Raw genomic sequence first — 13827 nt, 5'->3', positions numbered from 1 at the left:
ATTGGCATGACATTAGGCAAGTCAACTAGAGACACTCGCTCAACCACCAAATCCCAACCAGTGAATTTTCTTTTTTGCTTTTAATAGGCAATTTTATAATAGACACTGCCCCAACCATAGATCATAACTGTAAACATAGTATTCTCTGTAAATTTATATTTTCAACTTAATCTTGTTAAACTACGAGAATAACCAAGGAAATATAATAATAAATAATAATAATGTTTTAGATGTTCATACTAATTTGGTCTTCGTGAATCTGTAATTATTCCCAAGAGAAAAAAATGGATAATGTTAATTCAAACAATATGGCAATAATATCCAAAACAATGCCGAAAAATTTGAACTATCAAGAAATTATTAACTTTGGGGATGCTATAGAAAAATTTTTGAATATCATAGAAGAAAATGATATTTGTATTGGCTTACTAATAGAGAAAAATATATATACTGCCTCACTAATTATTAGGTGAGATGAGAAATATTTTTAATCAATTTATTATAAAAAGTGTGTTAGTTTACAGAAGATCAACTGCTGTTTTATATTTTTAACGAAAAGAACTTTCATTGAAGCTATTGAATATCTTAACGTCACCTGGATAATTTCTGATGGCGATTCCCCTTGTGTGGATGTTTTTTACAAATGTGATGAAATAAAACTTGGAGCTGGAATACAATTTATTTTGTGGAAACGTAAAAAATCAGTATTGTCAAACTTAAATTTCAAGCAGATATTTTGTGTGATGATGACTTCGGGTTCTACTGGTACAAATAAATTTGTCAGGGTTCCCTACCATTGTATAGAAACTAATGTGAGTAGCTTAAGGTATACAGCAATATATGTGAAAAGATAAATATTTTTGAAATGCACATTCCATTTTAGGACAAGATTTGCAATTGATTCAACTGATATTATATTTTGGGGTACCCCATTGACTTTTGATCCATCAATGGTTGAATTTCTATTAGCAAGATTTTCTGGTTCCACATTATTAGTTGTTCCAGAAATTACAATCTTAAATCCAAATGAATTGTGTCAGGCAGTAATAGAGGACCAAGTCACATTTCTACAAATAGTTCCTTCAGTATTTTTTAGGTTCAATTTAAAACCAAAGGTACCATTAAAATAAATTCTTAAAAACCACTATTTTAGATGGAATGAAAATCAGATTTACAACATCTTAAACAATTCTTCACTTAGAATTCTTGCATTTGGAGGAGAGCCTTTTCCAATGGACATATTGAGGTATAAAAGGTCTACCCATCTTAAAATATTCAATTTATATGGTGTCACCGAACTATCATGTTGGGCTACAATCCATGAAATTGTTGATGAAAATGTTAATGATTCAGTTCCAATTGGAACTGCTCTAGAAGAAACTTTTGTGGAAGTTAGGAATGATAGTGGGCTTGCTATAAGTTATGGACTTGGAGAAATTTGTGTAGGTAGGTCTAGCTTTAAATTATTTTATTAAAATTGTGTGCACTTTTGGGGGTATTTCTGTAACAGGTACGCATAAAACCTCTTATATTTTCTCTTCATTTAAGGGAGTACATCTAGATTTTGCATGATAAATGCCGATCAACCCTATGATTTTATAAAAACTGGGGATCTTGGGGAGATCAATGAGCGGGGCATCTTTTATAAAGGTAGAAAAAATAGGTCCATTAAGAGACTGGGACACAAGGTAAATCTAAATCATATCGAAGAAATAATTTTCAAAGAAACAGGTTTACAAAGTAGACTTGTTTTTTCTAACACCTGTCAAAAAATATTGGCCTTTATTTTGGTTAAAGAATTGAAAAGTAACATAGCCAAACATAAAATGCTTGACAAGCTGCGAGTGAAGCTACTTAATATAATCGAGGACAAGGATTTTCCTGATTACATTGAAATTATATACAAATTTCCGCTAGGTGCACATGGCAAGGTTAATGATAAGCTGTTGGAAAAGTGCTTTGTGCATAATCTGGGTTCAGTCAAGGAAATTCATGCTCCAGAGCACATGTTTAGTAAATATTTGGGTTACGAATTGGAAGTTTTAGATAGGCTCAAGGGCCATACTCTGCGGGAGCTAGGTGCCAGCTCTATCCTAATTACCCAATTTCTATCAGAAATGGAAGTAGAGTTCGGTGCAAAGGATTCTTCAGAGTTGGTCGAACTACTTTTAGAAGGTACCATCGAAACCTGTCTTAATTATCTAAAAAACCAACCTATAGGTATAAAAAGGAAGTTATCAGAGACCGACATAGAGAGATCTATGTTAAATTATGTAAAAACTGAAATAATCTGGAAATATGATTTGAAGGCTTGTGTGGACGCATCACCCATTGCTTTTGAAGTCATGTAGGTAATTCTATACTTAATTGATACCAACCTTTTGTAACATTTTAGGGACCATCTATTTGTAGCAGTTGGGAGTTTTGCTCATAAGTTTGCGATACTAGATGAAAATGGCAAAACATATATGGTGTTTGAACTTCCTCAGGTTGTTGAAGCCAAACCGTGTGTATCGTCTTCAACCAATTTCATTTGCGTCGGATGTTTCGACGGAGTTATGTATTGCATGAGTTTTGACGAAAAGCGAATAGTTTGGAGGTACCAAACGGGCGATAAGATAAAATCTACCCCCTGTTTCTGTATGAATTCTACTGCCATCACTTTTGGTTCTTATGACGAGTATTTGCATTGCGTTTTACTGAAGGTAGTTAATTTTTCATACATTTTAAATGTATTATTTTCTAAAATGGTGAAAATTAACAAATGCTTGTAAAATCGAGAGTCAAACATTATTGTAGGTATATACCAAGGACAGCAAACATTATTATTGTTATTATTATTATTATTATTATCTTTTAAGCTGTTGTATTAAAAACCAACACAACAGTATCATTACAGAGCCTGTTTCAAAGAGGATCGGTGACGTCATAATATTGGTTTATCGTCCTAGGAGGTACCTTTTATAAGTTGCTGCCAATTGCTGTAGTTCACCTTTTCAGGGAATGTCAATTGCAAAGAACTGTAGAAAAAAAATACAAATGCGTTTTCACAAAATTCTCTTTCCTTCTCAATTTGAAAAGAAAAAAAAATCTATTAATTTCGCAGGATGGAAGATCGTTGTGGAAAACACCGGTTCTTGGTAGCATATGCTCAGACTCTTTATGTCACGATGGAAAAATATATACCGGAACTTTAAAAGGAAATTGTTACTGCGTCACTGAACAACGAGGCGAATTGGTTTGGGAATATTCAGCTGGAAATCCAATATTTAGTTCTCCTTGTCTTCTAACAGATTCAGTCATATGGGCCGATGTCACAGGTAGGAATCTTGCCTTACATATGAAGATACATACATCTTATAGTGTTTTTATTATACTATAAGGGTCTGAAACAACACTTCGTAGAGGTAGTCATATGTCGAAATGTAATTGTTGCAAAGGCTTGGGGTAAAAAAACTTACAACTGACGGGTTCAAGAGAAAATGCTGGAAATTATTTTTAAGTTTTTTAAGAATGGCCGCCAGGAGGTGTAATTGCATTTTTTTAAATACCGTTTTTTTTGTTGCTCTAACATTAACATTGAATAATGTACCATATCAAAGATCATGAAACTAACTAAGAATATAAATGGTGTCAACTGCGCACCTCTTCAAGGCATTGCTTATAAATTTTTCTATTATGAAGCTGTAACAAACTGTGAATTCAAAAATCTTTCTAAATATAAGTTTCTTAGAGATTCTGAAGAGAGCAAACTCATTTTTGGTTACATTTGGATGAGGACTACTGATATACAGTGTTCCAATATAGGGATGGGGGTGTCTGCGCGCAAAATGAATAGATTTTTTTTATCGTTCTTATAGGTGTTACATTGAATGTTTTAATTGTTAGATAGAGCATAAAATACTTTTAAAGGATGGATCTTATGATGTATTTATCAACATTCTTATTAGGGCTATAAAAGCAAAATTTGAATTTTTTTGATAGTAGGCTAGATCTCTCTCAAGAGATATTCACATACACTAAACTAGTATTAAATTTATTGTTTATTTAGAATTGGAAGTAAATTTTTAAAAGGTCATATACCTAATGTATATATACCAATGTATTGTAGCAGAAGTTAAACTATCAAAAAAGGCATTTGTCGATAAGGCCATGTTTTCAAAGCCTGCTAGGTTTATAGCACAAATCGGACTGTCAAAATAATTGCCTTTCAAAACTTTCGTCTGTTTAGAGCGGACGAGGCCTATTATTAAAAAAAATCAACTTTTGCTTTTGTGAAAACAAATGAAAAAAATCTATTTTCCTTTGTCATTATATTTTTCTTAAAAAAGTGCACTAATCTCAAGACCATGTTTGGCTTTCGAGGCGAAACTAGGAAATTCAGCTTTTTATATTTTCTCGAATTTTTTACTTAATCGTGGACTTGGTTATATTGCCTAAATATGAAAGTTAGAAGTTGGTAATAGTGACTCATTAAAGTATGTAGCTGTTCCGTGCTCTGTGAATATGGTAATAATGTTGCCTATCTCTATTTAGGGACACTGCATTGCCTTGATTTTGCCGGAAAAGTGAAATGGAAATATGATATCGGAGCCTATGTCTTTTCTTCCTTGGTTCGTGTAGGTGATAAAATTTATTTTGGATCTCACGATATGAATTTGTATGAAGTGTCCGCCGAGTCGGGATGTGTAACTCAGAAATTTCTCCTTCAATCGGAAATCTCTTCAACGCCTTTTGTATACGAGTTAGATTCTGAAATTTACGTATTTTGTACTTGCAATTCGGGGTACTTATCTAGAGTAAAGGTCGCGTCTGGGTATATTTCGACCATCTTCAGATTTCAGTCAGAGACCTTTTCTTCGCCCTGTGTATTTAAAGATAAAATTTTTATCGGCTGCAGGGACAACTATTTGCATTGTTTAAAACTTTGAAGGTAAAAAGCGGGTTCAGTAGTTAATATAAGTAAAAATGTATAATAAAATTAATAAATAAATTCTTCCTATATTTCATTTGTTTTTTTTTTGGAAACACCCATTTATACGTTTATTCTAAAATTAAGTAATGTTTACACATAACTCAGTATCGTTTTATTCATAATTTGCGAGGCATCCGGATTTTTCGGCCTCGGTCTGGCTAATTCTGCAGATTTTAGCATTCGTATATTGACCCATTTATTTAACGAAATTGTTCAGTGACGGCTTTAGATTTTTTTGCTTTCACTGAGAAAATGTTGATACTGCGGATGCCGTAATTTTGGCCATATTGCAGTATTGAATATGCGCTCATGTAACATATATTAGAGGGCCATATCACGTTTCTATCCCAAACAAACCTAGTATCTAGTTGTCCTATTCAGAAAAGATGGTATGAAATATGTTTTTTTTTTTAATACAAATAATTTATATACAAGTCTACGACGACGATTTGTTCCTGAGCAAATTTAATCTGTACACAGCCTAAATTACAAACCAACGCCAATAGTTCAAACCAGTTAAAAAAATCGAATGCCCCGGAAGACTAAATTCTTCCGATGCGCCTCTGACAGGAAAAAAAGGATGGCGACAATATCCGAATAAAGATAACGGTTAGTTCGCTCTTTCACCTGACGCGTAGGTAAAATAAAACAAAAGAAGATAAAACGCCGTAATGAGATAACTTGATAATTGTAGCTAACAAATGCTAAATTTTCATGTTCGCGCTATACCGGTACAACAAATGAAATTTCGAAATTTTCACATCCCATTGTTTGCGAAAGTTTGCGGTGCCCATAACCTGATTTTTCAGTTATGAGTTATAGCGACACGTTAGATCGCATACAGAGGGAAATAAAAGAATCCGTTCAAAGAGAAAAGGAGTTGAGGAATGGATACGCTTCAAAAGTGACTAAGGAAATCTGTGGTGACATTTATAAAAATTTCAACAAGAATTCTTCTCAGGAATCCAAGCCTGATGTTGATCCAAGTAAGACAAATGGGTTTCGGAAATTTATTCCAAATTCAAGCACGCATTGCCAAAAAGGCGTTATGCATAAGTTCATTAAATGCAGAGGCAAGCTCTCAATGTTGGCAATAAAAAACAACGACCACAATGAATGGTGCAGCGATGCTGCATTTAAGCCAGCAAAAATAGTGGTCGGCAAAGGGGGCAAACCATTACGGAACGGATTTATATCAGCAGAGGAGAAAATGAGAAAGGAACTTGAAGAGTTTCAAACTCGAGAAGCTGAATTGAGAAAAGAGAGGCGTAAAAGTCAGCCAAACTTGATGGCTGCCTTGTTGCTGGAGAATCATGAGTTCACTGATGGTGGTTTCCATTCGAATTTGCTTAAACCTGCCAAATCTATGGCGAATCTTTATTGCAACAACAGTGATGATGGCTATGAGGAAAGCACTTCAGGATCGGGTAGCTTAAAACCTGCAAGATCTTTAGCAGAGCTGTGTGATGTGTCTGATGACGAAGCTGGGCTTCCAGGTATGAAATTGTGTTTTCAATAGGTGGTGCTTAATTTATTTTACATGATTAATGTTGTTTGATATTTTTAGGAACACATTCTCTAATTATGCAGTTTGAGAATATGAAGCAGAGAGCAAAAAATTCAGGGCCTAGAACAAACTAAAATATGTGATAGATAATGCCTTTTATAGATGATAATATTTATTTATATATTACCTAAGCATTTTTAGCTAGGTAGGCACAAACTTATAGTCTGAGAAAGTTGTATACTATTTTTAGATGCATTTGGAGTTCCTTTATTCATTGTCTTCCATAGAATCAATTTTACAAAAATCTTAGATAAGTTTTTTGCAAAAAATCATTTAACACTTATTGGAAATTATAAAAATTCTTTTCACCACTGTACCTGGTATATTTTAAAAAAATGTACCAAATATTTACTTCCATAACCCCTATTTTATAGCACTTTTTGCCAGCTTAATTATAGTTTATGATAAGGTATGAGATTGTTGCCTATAATTTTGTTAGTATGTTTGTTTTGTTCCTAATTTAACATATCGAAATTGTCAGAAAATATTTTTGTACAAATTTTTGTTTAGTTATATCTAATTTTTGTTTGAAATCAGATTTTCAGTATTATGGTAGATCTATACTTTTGTAAACTGCTATGCACTTTATATATAGCTTTAATTTATTTTGCACTGAAATTTCTACAATCTATTTATTAGTACCCCAAAAAAGCCTATTTATTGCTACTTGTGTTATTTTTATTAAGGTGCCCCTTGTCCCACACTAGTGTTGTTTTGGTAAAATGTTTAAAATTGTTCTCTACTGATGAGCATTGTCAGAATTGTTGATAAAACCATTAAATTCTCCTTTTTTTTTTTTCAAAATTTTAAAGGCTGATCTTTTATGGATCGCTTGGCACTTGCTAGTGAGTTCTGTACCTACAATTTATCACAGAATATCAAAGTTAACTTTGATATTTATGTTGTAGCATGGATGCAACTCTCTATGTACAGGAAACAAACTGCTCAGGGCTGTGTGGTAGTAGTTGCTGATAAATCACAAATTACGTACCATGATTTGGGTGGACGTATTTACGGTTTGTTTTTTATTGGACAAATAGACATGCCTTAGTTTTGGCTTATTCGTAATTATGTGATTTAGCTGCTACCAATTTGAATGCGCCAAATAAATAGTAAGAGTAATGTGTTTTACTCTTAATGACCATAGAATAAAAAGGTAAAAGACCAATTTGTGGTCTGTGGTTCGTGGTAAACGTCTCTGGGTGTCATCGTTATTTTAATGACATTGTTGGCCCTGTTTGTATACAAATTCTTAAAAAATGGTATTGATAAGACCAGACTCTGAAGCAGATAAGCATCGTCCGTATCATAATAAAACACCTAAACGTGTTTTACATTTTTCTGATGGTACTTTGGAAGAGTATAGTACAGATGATGAGGAAGTAGACTCGCCCCATAAAGAAGTTGTCGATCCCGTAAGTTTGCATAGTTTGTGTTTATTATTTTGAATAATATTTATTAAATAAATATATCTTAGAGAACTCTATCATGGGGACCCTGGATGGTGTATAAAACTTGGGCTGCCGGAGAAACCACACTATCTGTCATCGACTACATTGGCGAATCTTTAGCATCCTTGTTTGGTATTACAACTCCAAAGTACTATTTTGAACTAGAAGAGTACAAAAGACAGCAAGAACAGGAGAAAAAGATTGAGGAATTACAGAAAGGTTGGTCCGAGCCAGCTGACAGTGTCATTAACATACCTCTAGAAACTGTTGCAACTAGCCAACCAAAACCCGTCAATGTCTAGCTCAAAGAATCCTGCGGATATTAATGCATTTTTTACTTATATTACAAATGTGCCTGTTTAAGCAATTAAATAAATACTAATATGAGCAACAAAGATTCTAGTTTAGCTACTATTTTGCACAGATAATGTTTTTATATGGCACTCAATAATGATATAATATAATATGCCTAAGTTACCAAATTTTGTATTTTTTTTTACTTTTATAAAGTTTGTGATTTTATATTATTATTTATATTATCTTAATAGTAAGATATTTTGTTAAAATTGCTTCTTATTTTAATAAATGTATTCTTTGTAATTTACTTTAAAAAAATGATTGGTAAGTACACAGTTTTCCAAGGGCAGCTTCCAAATGGTAGAAAGTGATTAGGGTTGACTGACCCTATTGATTTTTGATTATTCTGATTTCTCGCGCACATATTCCGAGTTCTCGCTTTAAAGATTTGAGATAATTAAAGGATGAGGTTCCTATAATTCGAACATGCGAAACGATTTTTGAAACGTGAGGTCACCAAAAATTGTATAGAATAATACGTACATGGAACCAGCGCATCCACCATTTTCTTAAATTCTTAAAGGCCAAATTTAAAATTTTACAGAGTGCACAGCGCGCGTATTTCCGCAAAGTATTTTGCTGCGTAGTTAAGGGTGCGGTTAGGACTAGTAATAATAATAACCGTTTATAAAAATAACAACTTTAATGTCGTATAAAAGTATACAATAAAAATGAAATACTTTATTGCCATTAATATGTTTACCGATACTAACAACGAAAATGATTTAATTAACTATTACATTTAGTGTACTTACATAAAGTGCGAACAAGAAATCGACTTAGGAACTAAGAAAAATATTGATTATTTCAATACACATTTTGGTGCGGTAAATAAACAAAATTGTAGATTTTGGAGTACAAATAATCGCCAATGGTTGTTAGAAAATCATACACAACTACCCCAAAAACAAATATTTAAAATCAAAAGTGGATACGCAAAAACCACAAAATTTAGATGATTTAAAATTTTGAATTAGATACGATGTCAGTCAGATTAATGTGTGTTTTGTGGGCATTTGCAACACTTAATCAAATAATTTCTTTAATATGTTTTTTATCAATTCCATTAAAAAAATAACTTTCCCCCTTGTAAATTTTTTATTCACTGTAAAAAATACGCAAGAAAAAATGAATTTGTTGCATATTTTAGTAGTTCACTGTATAGACAATATTTTATACTTCATCAGTTAATCTTAGAATTCAATATTTTTCGAAGTTTACCATAATAGATGACTTACATTCCTTTAAGACATCCAAGAGAAGCGACGTTTGCCCTATTCCCTTGTTGAACGTAATGAGTGACGGGGTTTTGACACCATGTATGCCGGGCCGAACGAAACATACTAAATCCCATGCCACTTTTTAGGTGGGCAAATGTTGGCTCTCCTGTACATTTTACAGCAAAATTGTGATATAACTTTTTGAAGGGCCGGTATGATTAACTCATGTGCCGAGTTTGAATATATTTTCTTGAGGAAATCTTCAGTTATTGAATTAAATATGATGATATAGGAAAATTTTTATGGTTTAGGTAATAATAAAATTCAAAATAAATAAGAACTAAAAAAAACTTTTAGTTCTTATTTATTTTGATAAATGGATTTTCATCAAGTAAAAGCCACCTCAGTTCAATTAATAATAAAATTTCGTGACAGTAACAATATTTGTATTTGTGGTTGTTATACGTTATTAAACACGCCTTAATTGATGCTAAATATGCGCTATTCAATTGAAGAAGAAGTAATAATAATTAAGTGGTATTATGTAGAAAATAGTCTTCGACTTCAACAATTAAACGTATTATTACCGAACCGAATACGAGTCCAAATGTGTCGTAATAAATAACTGCATATGTTCAATTGAAAATGTCGATAATAGAGCAGAAGAAACATTTTACTGCATGCGGAGGAAAACATAATGATAAGTACAAGGCTATTTTACAAGCTGTAAATAAATATCAAACCGCAGTGTTGCGCAAATTAAAAAAACAACTATTTTTCTATAAATACGAAAATCACCAAGAGCCTCGAGAAGGCGATGAAATGATGATGATACTTTGGCACCCACCTACAGCGTTAATTTTCAAAGATAGAAAAAAAGGTGTGAATACAAAAGTTTGACAACTTTTGCTTTATTATCTTATGCAAATGTCAGAAAAAACAAACGATGATCGCAAGCTGTCAAAATGACAGCAACATCATTATATCATATATCATTCGCTTAAATGGTACATCTTTTTTGCTGATTTCAAAAACATATAGTTTATTGACATTTTATTTAGCTGTTTTTGAGATATTTCTGTTTAAAAATAATTATCATTCGATTTCTGGACAACAGCCATATTGTTTAAAAGTGATCTAGTCTGCCTCGATAGCAATCATATTATCTATGTTTGCAATTGTTTTAATAATGCTCCACTTTTGACAACTAATCATAAGTAAAGGTCTGCAGCGGAAGTTAAATAACATAAAATATTTCAAATGGGTCATATTGAAGAATAAAATAGCCATAGTTGCTATCAAGGCAGGCTTGACCATTTATAAACAATATGGCTATTGTTCAGAAATCAAATGATAATTATTTTTAAACTGAAATATCTCAAAAACAGCTAAATGGAATGTCAATAAACTATATGTTTTTGAAATAAAAAAAAAAGATCTGTGATTTAAGCTAATTATATATAAGGCATGCCATTTAAAAAAAATGATGATGCTGTCATTGTGACAGCTTGCGATCGTCGTTTGGTTTTTCTGACGTCTGCATAAGATAATAAAGCAAAAATCTTAAAACTTTTGTATTTGTCCTTTTTTTTCGACCTGTCAAAACTAACCCTGTAGGCCGAATGTTTATTTTAAATAACCTTTCCTTTTAGCAATGTTTTTTAATTCTTTTTAATAAAAGACTGGACAAGAACGCTTTAAGGGACGAGGAGGTCCTAAGAACCATGTATAAGTTTGTGTTTATCCTAAGATAAACTTAATGCTATACCTACATAATTAATTTATTTTGAATGTGAGAAACCAACTGTGAATGTCTTTTTGGTAAACCAACCTCTATTTGGCATGTCATTGTCCAGCTTGAATTGATCTTTTCAAATTTTCCCATCATATTTAATTCAACAATGGAATATTGGCGTATTAAAATTTATTCAAATTCGACACACGAGTTAGTCATACCGGGCCCCTTTAAAAAGTTGTATCACAAGTTTGCTATAAAATGTACAGGGGAGCCAACATTAAAATAAATTATCTATTATTTTTGGTAATTAAATAGCCCTTCGTAACGAGATATTCGCCGATACAGTTTTAGAAACCTAGAAATCCGATCGGCACGATTTACTACATGCGCCGCCACTGTATCCGACTATTGTTGCGGGACGCTACGCGGCGCCAAGTTTTCTTTTTTTTTAAGAAAACGAAGGAAAAAGAAGACAGAGACCCTGACCTAGCCCTACTATCGCCGGCGTACGCGGAGAAACTGTTCTTCATTCATAATTAGCAAGAGTTTTTAAAAGACGAGGCGAGATATTCGCTCTCTCGCCTTACGAAAGCTGACGTCACAGGCGTCTTATTTCTTGCTAGCGTGGTTCCCAACTCAATAACATGCACATAAATTTCACGGAAATTTGCACCTTTTAATTTCGCTGAGCACTAGGTTAACAGTTAGTTATTAAAGTGTTTTAAGCCACTGTAAGATAATCGATATCTGGGGTCCTACTTTCTTAACCCATTTTGTCCCAGTGGTGCGTTAATTCACCATCAATTCTATGATTTTTTTTGTCACATCGAGGAAATATTTTTGCACATCCATTTAGAAATTTTATTATTATCACTACTAAAGGACATAAAATCGTAGAAATCGCAAATTTATGTGTAAAGGAAAGATCTTATATATGACTTCAAAAGTTAACAAAAGCGGTACATAAATTTGTATCACATTTTCAAGTGAATCCAAAATAGTAGAAAAAAAATGTTTTGGGTTTGTATTGCCATTTTTGTTAAGTATATAGCATGTAGATTACAGCGCAGAAAACATACATTGGAAATACTATATTGATTATGCTTTATTTTTTGAAAATATTTACTGGTGCGTGAATGCACCACTGGTTTTATCTGTGAAACAAAACTTTGTTATTGCAACTATAGACAAGACAGTGCATGTAGAATAAACATCCGACAATTACCTTTAGTGTTCTTTAGTATTAGTTTGTGCCTTGACTCAAAAGGAATTAGAGGCGGCTATGGAGGAGATCGTGACGGTTGAGTACAATAATAATGACAGTCGTAAGTATTATTTGGATTTACGTATTCTAATTTGTGCTAAAAATAACGTGAAAAAATATTTACATAATATATTGACCCGGTCTATATTCCACCCGACGTGGATACCTTGACTGACGAAGAAGATATGAACGATAACATACTTCTACAAGAGTTTGGAGAACCAAATGATATAGTTGGAACTTTCGAATTACATACACCGAATGATATAGCTGTCCTTCAACAGTCCTGTAATTCATCAACTACTGAACCTGAATGGGACTCATCAGATGATGAAACCATGGAATTCAAAAGAAGATGTATGCTTTCTGCAAACGACAGGCTTGCTTCTACTGTCAAATGGAAGAAAGGTCGGATTAAGTACACTCACACACCTATATCCGATGAATTAGATCATGCGAGGAACTAAAAAATAGGCCTTCTGGAAAAACTCCGCTTGAAATATTTTTTATGTTTTTTGATGGCGAAGTGATTGATTTGATTTTAAAATTTTCGGTAAAATATTATCAAGACAATAACCGCCATGAATTCTCGTTGTCAAAAAATGAACTTTTAAATTTTGTAGGCATTTTATTGTTCTCGGGTTATCATTCATTGCCACTTATTTAGCATTATTGGTCTACTGATGAAGACAAAGGAATTGATCTTATAAAAAAATGTATGAGCGGCAATAGATTCCAATTGATAAAGCAAAACTTGCACTTATCTGACAATAATCTGTTGGATAAAAATGATAAATTTTCAGAAGTTAGACCCTTCTTTGATGCAACACTGGAAACTGACAATGCTCTATATCCAAAACCCATCCTACCCACATTTTAACGATGTTTTAAAATATGAAGATGAAGAATATCAAGAAACGGTACCCTTTGTCATTTATGTAGATTTAGAAGGCATTTTAGAAACATGTTTTCAGACTATTGGCAACATGAAAACTTCTAATTATCAAAAATACAGTATTTAGCTTTCAAATATTCCTATGATATTTCCCTATTCAAATTTGACACCTGTGGGGGAAAACTTGAATGGTTTGTTACGCAGTTAAAAAAAAAATAAGATTTTTGTAATGCCATATTTCATATCGAAATGTTTAAAACAGCCTGTACTGGGTTATTCATTATATTTTGACACCCAACTTCGGGGTTAATTATGAAAGATAGAAAAAAAAGTGTAAATACAAAAGTCTGAAGATTTTTG

The 13827-nt window shown here is 32.6% G+C and overlaps 3 protein-coding genes across 5 annotated transcripts; all 3 read left to right on the top strand.

Annotated features, from left to right (window-relative positions):
• Positions 1-129: 129 nt before the first annotated feature.
• On the top strand, positions 130-4993 carry LOC132705365 (beta-alanine-activating enzyme). Of its 3 annotated transcripts, none has more exons than XM_060675916.1 (8): positions 130-469; positions 525-826; positions 884-1096; positions 1154-1446; positions 1549-2347; positions 2396-2705; positions 3107-3320; positions 4537-4993. In XM_060675916.1, exons 2-8 carry the CDS (start codon positions 744-746, stop codon positions 4929-4931), a joined length of 2307 nt encoding a protein of 768 aa, XP_060531899.1. In that variant the 5' UTR covers positions 130-469; positions 525-743; the 3' UTR covers positions 4932-4993. The 3 variants fall into 3 exon arrangements, with proteins under 3 accessions (XP_060531899.1, XP_060531898.1, XP_060531900.1); XM_060675915.1 differs by having other exon boundaries at positions 518-826; XM_060675917.1 differs by lacking the exon at positions 130-469 and having other exon boundaries at positions 676-812.
• A 575-nt stretch (positions 4994-5568) lies between these two features.
• LOC132704687 (uncharacterized) lies at positions 5569-7160 on the top strand. Its single transcript, XM_060674860.1, has 2 exons — positions 5569-6471; positions 6543-7160. Exons 1-2 carry the CDS (start codon positions 5787-5789, stop codon positions 6614-6616), a joined length of 759 nt encoding a protein of 252 aa, XP_060530843.1. The 5' UTR covers positions 5569-5786; the 3' UTR covers positions 6617-7160.
• A 551-nt stretch (positions 7161-7711) lies between these two features.
• Positions 7712-8485, top strand: LOC132704688 (protein FAM177A1). Its single transcript, XM_060674861.1, has 2 exons — positions 7712-7957; positions 8020-8485. The coding sequence occupies exons 1-2, from the start codon at positions 7802-7804 to the stop codon at positions 8293-8295; spliced, it is 432 nt and encodes a 143-aa protein (XP_060530844.1). The 5' UTR covers positions 7712-7801; the 3' UTR covers positions 8296-8485.
• The last annotated feature ends 5342 nt before the right edge of the window (positions 8486-13827 follow it).

The sequence above is a fragment of the Cylas formicarius genome, unplaced genomic scaffold (assembly GCF_029955315.1).
Source record: "Cylas formicarius isolate icCylForm1 unplaced genomic scaffold, icCylForm1.1 PGA_scaffold_7__23_contigs__length_41026272, whole genome shotgun sequence".
NCBI classification, from domain to species: domain Eukaryota; kingdom Metazoa; phylum Arthropoda; class Insecta; order Coleoptera; family Brentidae; genus Cylas; species Cylas formicarius.
This window is presented reverse-complemented; position numbering and strand designations above follow the sequence as displayed.